This window comes from Nycticebus coucang, chromosome 10, assembly GCF_027406575.1.
Source record: "Nycticebus coucang isolate mNycCou1 chromosome 10, mNycCou1.pri, whole genome shotgun sequence".
In the NCBI taxonomy this organism is placed as follows: Eukaryota; Metazoa; Chordata; class Mammalia; order Primates; family Lorisidae; genus Nycticebus; species Nycticebus coucang.
The window spans coordinates 114,666,800-114,676,195 of NC_069789.1; the positions used below are offsets into that span (position 1 = coordinate 114,666,800).

Below are 9,396 nucleotides of genomic sequence, written 5' to 3' on the forward strand. Positions count from 1 at the left end.
GAGAACTCTTATGGGCAGGAAGAGAGGAAAATACAAAATTTAAAAGGAACCCTCGATGCCTGCAACGCAAGCCCCTTATTTCGGCATTCAAAGCTAAACCAGGTGTGGCTGTGCCTTTTTTTTTTTTTTTTTTTTTTAGGACAGAATCTCACCTTGTCGCCCTCAGTAGAGTGCTGTGGCGTCACAGCTCACAGCAACCTCCAACTCTTGGGCCAGGGCGATTCTCTTGCCTCAGCCTCCCGAGCAGCTGGGACTACAGGCGCCCGCCACAACGCCCAGCTATTTTTGTTGCAGTTGCCACTGCTGTTTTAGCTGGCCAGGGCCGGGTTTGAACCCGTCACCCTCAGTATATGGGGCCGGCGCTACCACTGAGCCACAGGCACTGCGCTGTAAGTCCCTTTTTGAACTCCGGTCACTTTTTCCCCTCCTTGACACGGTGTTACGAAGAGCTAGCGACCCCTGTGGAGGGTCAGAACTGCAGTCTCTAACAAAGGGTCCTAGGAGGTCTGTCTACCTTGATTTCTTTTACTTTATTTTCTTTTATTCCACATTTAGGATGACAAAGATTGCTTTTGTAAAAAGTACTTCCTTTGTAGAAGGAGGCCCTGGAGAGGTTTTGTTTTGCAGGTGCCTCCCTCCTTCCCCTCCCCACTTCTTCTCTTGAGGGCAAGTCTCAGCCTAGGCTCTGCCACCAGCCGCTGGTGCCCCCCCCCCCACTTCCTGCCTCTTTTGGTCCTTGATGCTCCTCCTCCTGGGCCTCCTCCTCCTGCCCATCAATTGGGAGTGGGGTGGATTTCAGTACATGTGTCAAAGGCTCAACAGTTTTGCAAATGCTTTTTGAGATCTTCCTTCTCCTGTCTCCCTTTCACAGAAGGGACAAACTGAGGCCTGGAAGTCATTCCCTCTAAGTCCCCCAGCCACCAAGGTCAAGAACCTGGACCTCTGGCCTCTCAGCCTAAGATTTGACACCTCCAGGGGTCCCAGTCAGAGTTCCAACAGTTCATCCAGGCTTCAGCTCCAGCTGGGCATACATAGGGGTCAAAACACAAATGGTTGGGGCCAAATAGGTGGCTGAGAAAAGCCTCTGCGGTAAGACAGCTGGAGTGGCGAAGACTGGGGCAGATTGAAGAACAGTGCCCCATTAGGAGGGGTCAAGTCCTGTTCCAGGCTTTCCAGACTGAAAACCTGGCCCACCATCACCAGATGACTCAACGTTTTGCATGAAGGCAGAAATCTGGATTATGCAAAATCTCCCTATTTTGAAAGGTCAGCTGTTAACTTGGATTCCCCTAGCCAAACCTCCAAATGCTATTATGAACTAAAGAAAACATCACCATATAGTCTGAGCAAGAGCAAGACTCCATCTCTAAAATATAGCCAGGCATTTTGCAAGCACCTGTAGTCCCAGCTACTTGGGAGGCTGAGGCAGGAGGATCACTTGAGCCCAAGAGTTTGAGGTTGCTGTGAGCTATGATGCCACAGCAATCTACCAAGGGTGACAAAGTGAGACTCTGTCTTTTTTTAAAAAAGGTAAGGAAGAAAGAAAAAAAGAAAATAATCACCAAGGACCTAGTTTGTCTGGATTGTGGGGGACAACCCAATTGAAACCTCTTACTATAAATACCATGGGGAACTGCCAAGATCTCCCAGAAATCACTTGAGGGGCCAGAATGATCTTCAGCATGGCCATATGGAGTACTCCCCAAGAAGGGTAGGAACCCATAGGAACTTATGGCTACTGTGGGGTCCCTAAAGGGGCCTATCAATGGGGATTCCTGGGAGGGCCTCGGATGTGATTGGAGGATATCCCAGAGGGGCCCCAGATATGACACAGTTCACTGAACACCCCCCATCTGATCAGAGTGATTTCAGACACGATAAAAGGATCCCAGAGAGACCCTAGATGTGATTGGAGAATTCCAGACACACAAAAGTGACAAGAGAATAGTTCCAGAAAATTAGGGGATCTCAAAGATAACAAAGGGATTTGAGGGAACAGATGTGACAAGAGTGGTAGATAGGTACAGAGATCTGAGACCCCCAGACATAACTAGGAGATCTCAGATATGACGAGGGATTCAGACATGAGAAGGGGACCCCAGAGGTACCCCTGAACAGGGCTTAGGGTTGCTGGCAGAGCCCCCCTCCTGGTGTGCTGATCCGTGTGCGCACCAAGATGAGACATGAGGGCTTGCCATGGATCTTAGGGTGGTCCCAGGCCTGGTTGGGGGACCCAGAGGAGCTCTCGGGATTCTGGAAGCACAACCCTCTCCAGTGCCCCCATGGTATAGTGGTTAGTGGGTCCTGTGACCCAAAACATGAGGATCTGGGGATCCAGTATGTGGTAAGGAAATCCCAGAGGGGCCCTGGGCCGGGCTCAGGAATTATGGCAACACTCCCCGCCTCAAGTGTGGGTTCCATAGGTCCTTTGACCTAGGATGTAGCGATGCCAACGTGATGGGGACTCCAGATGGATCCTGGCTGGGCCATGAAGTCCCCAAGAGGCTCCACAGGCGGCGTGGGGTTCCCAGAGCTGTCTAGGCAGGATGCGGAGCCCCGGAGAGCCTCAGGTGGGCTCAGGCCCGGCGAGCGCCGGGCAGCAGCGCGCTGTCAAACTGGTAGGTGAGCTTGCGCTTAACCTTGCGGATCTCGCCGGTCTTGGCGTAGTTGCGAAGGGCGCGCGCCAGCTTCTGGTAGGTCATGCGCTTGCGGTTGCCCTTCTGCTGGCCCCAGCGGCGCGCCAGGAGCTCCTTGTGCTTGGAGGAGAATTGGAAGACGCCGGCGCCCGGCTCCACCCACCACACGCACTCGCGCATGTCCCCGCGTGTCAGCAGCCCCAGCAGGAACTGGTACAGGCGCAGCTTCTTGCGGGCCCCTGCAGCGGGGTTGGGGACACGTCAGGAGAGGCCCCGCCCCCAAACCTACCCAACTTTCTCCCAGCCTCAGTCTCCCCATCCAGAGAAGTGGGACGAGGGAGGTGCCTATTAGGTACACCTGCCTCTGTGCCCACCAGGTCCCCTCCCGAAGCTGGCCCCAGAACTCCATCCCCATTGTGCTTCAATTTTGGAGATTTGCGTCTGTCTTGTCTTCTGCTCTGCTCCGCAGCCAGCACATAGCAATACATGTTTGTTGAGCCCGTGGGTGAAAGCATCTGAAATGGGCTGACAGTGCCTCTCAAGGGCTTACAGGAGGGCTGACAGATGGGAGTCGATTTGAATAGTTCTGGACATTTCTCCAGCTCCTTGTCTTCCACCCACTCAGCCCAAATGGGCTGGGGTCCTGGGAAAGGCCAGGGCACCTGACTCCTGGGCTCGTAAAGCAGTAAGGACCCCACGGAACTAGGGCATTGGATGCAAATACCTTCTGTCATTGCCCAGAAGTGTGACCTTGGGGTGGTGATGTGGTGAATTCTTATTTTATGTTGCCTCAGTATCCATTTTAAATATCAGTGGGACTTTCTCATACTAGAGGCAGGCCTGTGTTACCCTTGACAGTTACCAGTCCCACTTATGCTCCCTGCCCCCACCCCCCACTGAAGACCATTGAGTGGTCCTCAGTGCGGTCGATCCAGATACCTGCCTTATACAATTGCCTCCTAGTGACTACCTCCCTATGGGACAGCTAGGTGCAGTCTACTTGGCAGCACTGCTGGTCCCAGACACACGTGGACTATGCAGACAGGTCAGTCTCAGTGACCTCTCAGGCACGATGTGACCTGGATCACAAGCCTGGAAGCCAGCTCACTTAAAACCTGTCCACTAAAACTCCCCACAGAAAACCTGCTAGGATAGAACCCTGGACCCCAATAAAGGCCCAAACCCACGAGTTCCTCTCTCTGCCTCCCTGCCTAAGCTCCCTGGCCTGAATGTGTGTGTAGCCTCTGCATCTGCAGAGTAACAAAACCTTTATTTCCATGTCCTGTCTCTCCTAATCATTACAGGGGCACCCTCCATCTTAAAGATCCTAAGGTAAGGGCCAGGCAAGGTGGCTCATGCCTGTAATTCTAGCACTCTGGAAGGCCAAGGTGGGTGGATTGCCTGAGCTCACAGGTTGAAGACCAGCCTGAGCCAGAGGGAGACCCCATCTCTAAAAATAGCTGGGTGTTATGGCAGGGGCCTGTAGTCCCAGCTACTTGGGAGGCTGAGGCAAGAGACTCGCTTAAGCCCTAGAGTTTGAGGTTGCTATAAGCTGTGATGCCCCACACTCTACAGAGGGCGACAAACTGAAACTCTGTCTCGAAAAAAAAAAAAAGAAAAGAAAAAAGATCCTAAGGTAAGCTTGGGCGCCGAAGTGGGTGGATTGCTTGAGTTCATGAGTTCAAGACCAGCCTGAGCAAGAGCGAAACCCCATCTCTACTAAAAAAATTGAATACCTAGCCAGGTGTGGTGGTGGGTGCCTGTAGTCCCAGCTACTCAGGCAAGAGGATAACATGAGCCCAAGAGTTTGAGGTTGCTGGGAGCTATAATGCCATGGCCCTCTACCCAAGGCAACAGAGTAAGACTGTCTCAAAAACAAAACAAACAAACAAAAAACCCTAAATTAAAACAGGTGACTTAACTTCTCTGAGTCAGAGTCTCTTCAATCATAAAGGAGGCTAACATGTTTGTGTTTTGCTTTTACAAACCTCTAGGGAGCATTTTAGGCCAGGTGCTTTGCTAATTGTTCTACAGTCACCAGCTCCTTTAATCTTCATCCAGGAAGACCTACCCCTATGAGATGGGAGGAAGAGGATGCCCAGTTTATAGATGGGATATCAAGGCCCAGATACAGAAAATAACTCAAGACCTCAACTTCTCAGGGACTGAGCATAATGGGTGTTGGGCACATGGGCAGGGCAGAGGTAGACTAGCTGGGGGTTGATTTTGTGGTTCTTTTTGTTGTCATTGCGTGGGTAATGATGGTAAAGATGTTGACATAGGGTGCTTGCTCTGTGCCAAGTGCTACTATCCCATCTACACGTTATCCTGTTTTATCCTCCTAATAACCTCATGAGGGTAGACACTATCACTGCCATCTCTGTTATACAAACAGGAAGCACAGAGAGGGAGAGGCACTTGCCCAAGGTCACACACAGCAGCTGGTGTGGACCTTGGGAACTACCATCAGCACAGAGTATACAGTAGGTGCCTGGGAGCCACAATTCCTTTAGCCCCCTCCCCCATCTCCAGCTATCTTCCCCACCCCATCCACTCCCACATACCTGCCTCGGATCCCCTCCCTTCGGCACCAGTCATGAGGGCCTCATCTGATTCGCTGTCCGAAACCTCCAGGGCGGGGCTGTCCAGCAGTAAATCCTCCTCCTCTGATAGCACAGGACTGGGGTACGGGGTGTACACTGGGGGGCCCAAAGTCTGCAGAAGGTCAGGGTCACCTGTACATCTAGTGCCCCCTTCTCTCCCTCCACTTCCTCCATTCAAGCCCCTATTGTGGCCCTCCCTGCTCTGGTCTCCAACTTTGTTGACAGCGTGGGCTGTGGCCTTGGTTCGGATTGCCGTGTCATGGCCAGGGGACACCTGAACCACCTCTGTCAAAGCATGCCCAGTACAGCCAACTCCCCAATCTGTGCTGTCCCTTGGTTTGTCTCTGCCTCTCCTTGCCAACTTGCTCCATAGAGTAGTGGAGCAAGAATTCCACTTACTCTGAAAGTTGCTAAAGGGCTTACTCTGTGCCTGTTCTTTTTTTTTTGAGACAAGAGTCTCACTTTTTTGTCGCCCAAAGTAGAGTGCTGTAGCATCACAGCTCACAGCAACCTTCAACTCTTGGGCTTAAGGGATTCTCTTGCCTCAACCTCCCGAGTACCTGGAACTATAGGCGCCTGCAACAATGCCTGGCTTTTTTTTTTGTTGTAGTTGTCACTACCATTTTAGCTGGCCAGAGCGAGGTTCAAACCCAAACCCACAGGCATATGGGGCCTGTGCTCTACCAACTGAGCCATAAGAGTCACCCAGCACCTGGGGTTTTTAATGCTTGACACCTGGTAAACCTCAATCAAATGACGGCTTGATTGAACTAGCGCCCTGCCACTCACCTGGCTAGTGAAATCCTCTGTGGGGTAGGGTGGGAGGCCAGGCCCTGGGTCGAGGCTCCCTGCAGGGCTGTAGGTAGAGGGTCCATAGCAGAACTGGACAGCCTGGGGATGGCTGAAGGTGGCCATTGCTGGGTCAAAGGCTTCATAGGGTGCGGCTGGGACAGATGGGGACCCAGCCCAGTCCCACAGGGGATCTGGGGGAAGGGCACTGAGTCAGAAGCTGGGAGGTCTGGCAGAGGCCTCCAGCCACCCAAACCCCCCAGCACAGAGAGGCCATTGTGGGCTGTGCAAATATCTGACCCCAGGATTTGCATGGGGGAGCAGACGGGTGGGAAGGGGGAAAGGGAGGAGATCTGGAGGCCTGGGCTACCCTTTTCATGCTGTGCTAGGTCACACCTTCCTCTGGGCCTCAGCTCCCCCATCTGTAAAATGCGCCCAAGGCCTGAGGCAGGGTCACTCACCAGAAGCCCCCTCTGAGTCAGGGTAGCCTGAGTGCTTGCAGCTGTCCAGGTCATAGAAGACACCATCTGGGTACTGATGGGTTGGCGAGGGAAGAGGGGGGTCATCCCAGGCTTCGGGGAGCCCTAACTCCTCCCCAGGCCCTTGGGAAAATTCCAACACTGACAGGGAGAGAAGAAAGTATGCTAGAGAGAACACAGGGGCAGAAAGAGACAGTGAAACGGAGACTAGGCACCAGAGACAAGGGCAAAGAGAAGTACAGAGATACAGAGAGTAGAGACAAACAGCCCAAGAGGAGCCCTGGTCTACACATCCCAGGGCCCAGAGGTGTGGAAGATCTCCCGGCCTTGCCTGCCAGGGGTGGAGGAGGCAAAAGGGCAGAGGAGGTGCCAAGTGTTTTTACAAAAGCAGTGTCTCGACCCTTCTTATATCCAACTTCCATACTTCTTCGATTTGTCCTGAGAATCATGTGTTGCTTTAGCAACTGGAGACTGTACACCATCCCTGTGACCCAGCAATCTCACTCCCAAGAGAAATGAAAATGTCTGTTCACAAAATAGCCTTGTTTGAGAATAATCGGAGCAGCCAGGTACAGTGGCTCACACCTGTAATCTCAGTACTCTATTTGGAGAGTACTCTCTATCTGGAGGCCAAGGCAGGCAGGTCGCCTGAACTCAGGAGTTTGAGACCTGCCTGAGCAAGAGTGAGACGCCGTCTCTAAAAATAGCCAGGTGTTGTGGTAGGTGCTTGTAGTCCCAGCTACTGGGGAGGCTGAGGCAAGAGGATCACTTGAGCCCAAGAGTTTGAGGTTGCTATGGCATCATGGCACTCTACCAGGGGCGACAGTGAGATTTAAAAAAAAAAAAAGAATAATCTGAGCAACTTTGCTAATAGCCAGCTGGAAACAGCCCATGTGTCCATCAACAGGTAAAGGGATACAAACAGTGGTGCTAGTCACAGCCAGGACAAAGAACTAAACCCTGACATGATTCATGCAGCACGAAGGAAGCCAGAGCCCTAGAGGGACACACTGCAGGATTCCATGTCCACAAAGTTCAAAAACAGACAAAACTAATCAAAGGTGGAAACTATTGGGGGAGGGGGTTAGTATTAGCTGGGAAGCATGAGGGAATATTCTGGAATGATGGAAATGTTCTCTGTCTTGATGGGGTTTGTGGAGATGCAGGTGTATGCATAACGAGAATTGAGTCTTGTCATTGTACTGACTCATAAGTTACACCTCAATTAACAAACAAAACAAAACGAGAATGGGGGGTGGGGGAGGGGGTTCTTTCAACCACATCAGTGAGGTTTTATTTCTCAGACTGGGTTGTGAGTTCGAGGATGTTTGGTATAGTATTCTTGTGTCTGAGATTATTACAGAATACAGTTTTTAGAAACACAAAACAGAAAAGGAGGAAAGGAAAGAAGAAACATGTAAACACATTTGCTGAAGGTGGGGGACAGGGACCAGACACACCAAGTCCCAGGGAAGTGGATTCAGAGTCAGAGAGAGGGAGAGACAGAAATCCTGCTGGGATGGGAGATACCAAGGGGGATTTCAGAAAGGCAAAGTGACAGGAGGGAATGGAAGGGAAAACTGAGGCAGGGAGCCAGTGACTTCTCTGATAGAGGACACCAGTGGGGCACCACTCCCTGGTCCCCAAGGATCCCAACTCACCAGACAGTTGAAGTGTGGCCCATCGAGCCTGGAGGGGGAGAGACATAGGGGCATGTCAGGGCTGCCTTCAGCCACCTGAATCTCCAAGTGGTTAGGGGCTAACAGGGGAGGCGGTGGCAGCTGTGTCTGCTCTGCAGTCAGGCTTGGTGTCCCTGCCTGAGACCTGCCTCACCACATTCACCCCACTCCCCCATCAGGAGAGGAAGTTGGGTGTAGGGGCCAGGCAAATGTCCCCCCCTCCCCAGATTTGCATAGACACGGGGGGGGGCAGGGAAAGTGAGGGAGAAAGTCCCCAGAGAGGAGTGGGGGAGGGAGTCTGAGCCAAGCCAGCCTTGGTGGCAAATCAGTTAAATGGATGCCTCTTAGACCAGAGAAGGATGGAGAGATATATGGGCAGAGATGAAACAACGCAGAAGGGCTCCAGGCAACAAAGAGAAGTGGGGAGGAAGGAAGGTGTGCGAAGGGGCATCCATCCCGGGCAAAGAGCATTTCTTGAGCCCTAGGGAAAGACAGATTGGGTGGGGCGTGAGGGAGGAGAGAGAAACAGACAACAGAGAGCTGGAAAGAGACAGAGAAAGACCCAGATAGAGAGCAAGTGGCAGAATGGAGTGCGCGGAAGAAACAGATGCAGCCAGATGTGGAGTGAGGAGCAGACACAGTGAGAACGATGCAGGGAAACCCAGGGAGAGGCAGAGACAGACCAAGTGAGAGCCATCGAAGACATCAGCCAAGGAAATGAGATATTCGGGAACAAGGAAAGACAGGCAGGGTGGGAAGAAGCCTGAGGTGGAGAAAGAAGAGAACCAGGGGGACAAGGGACAGTATGGACTCTTCCCTCCCAGGGTAGGGCAGAGACTACCTGTTCTGGGAAGAACAGAAACCAATGCCCGTGGGTGAGGGGCCAGAAAGATGATAGCAGTCCAGAGTGCAAGCTTGGGGGGACACCACTTACTGTGCAGCCTCCAGGGTGAGCATGGTGGTGCTGGGCCAGAGCCTGCCACCCGCTGTGGCCACCACCCCTATTTATACCTTGGCCCAGCCCCCTTGGGGCTCAGCCCTCCTCAAAAATCCCCTTAGGGAGGGGGCTGGATTGCACAACCCTGTGGTCACATGGCAGGGAGGGCGGGCCAGGGGCTGCTTGGATTTGGGGATCCCCACAGAGGGTAGGGATAGGAGAGGACCTGGATTGGGGGACCCCAAAAAAGTAAAGGAAGGGAAGTCAGTGAAA

At 52.6% G+C, this 9,396-nt stretch overlaps 1 protein-coding gene across 3 annotated transcripts; it reads right to left on the reverse strand.

Moving 5' to 3' along the window:
- Nucleotides 1-418: 418 nt before the first annotated feature.
- SPIB (Spi-B transcription factor) lies at nucleotides 419-9,160 on the reverse strand. Of its 3 annotated transcripts, XM_053605810.1 has the most exons (6): nucleotides 9,121-9,160; nucleotides 8,169-8,196; nucleotides 6,490-6,562; nucleotides 6,029-6,222; nucleotides 5,201-5,351; nucleotides 425-2,875 (listed from the first exon to the last, which is right to left on the reverse strand). In XM_053605810.1, exons 1-6 carry the CDS (start codon nucleotides 9,141-9,143, stop codon nucleotides 2,577-2,579), a joined length of 768 nt encoding a protein of 255 aa, XP_053461785.1. In that variant the 5' UTR covers nucleotides 9,144-9,160; the 3' UTR covers nucleotides 425-2,576. The 3 variants fall into 3 exon arrangements, with proteins under 3 accessions (XP_053461786.1, XP_053461787.1, XP_053461785.1); XM_053605811.1 differs by lacking the exons at nucleotides 8,169-8,196; nucleotides 9,121-9,160 and having other exon boundaries at nucleotides 419-2,875; nucleotides 5,201-5,316; nucleotides 6,490-6,555; XM_053605812.1 differs by lacking the exons at nucleotides 6,029-6,222; nucleotides 8,169-8,196; nucleotides 9,121-9,160 and having other exon boundaries at nucleotides 422-2,875; nucleotides 6,490-6,555.
- Between the last annotated feature and the right edge of the window lie 236 nt (nucleotides 9,161-9,396).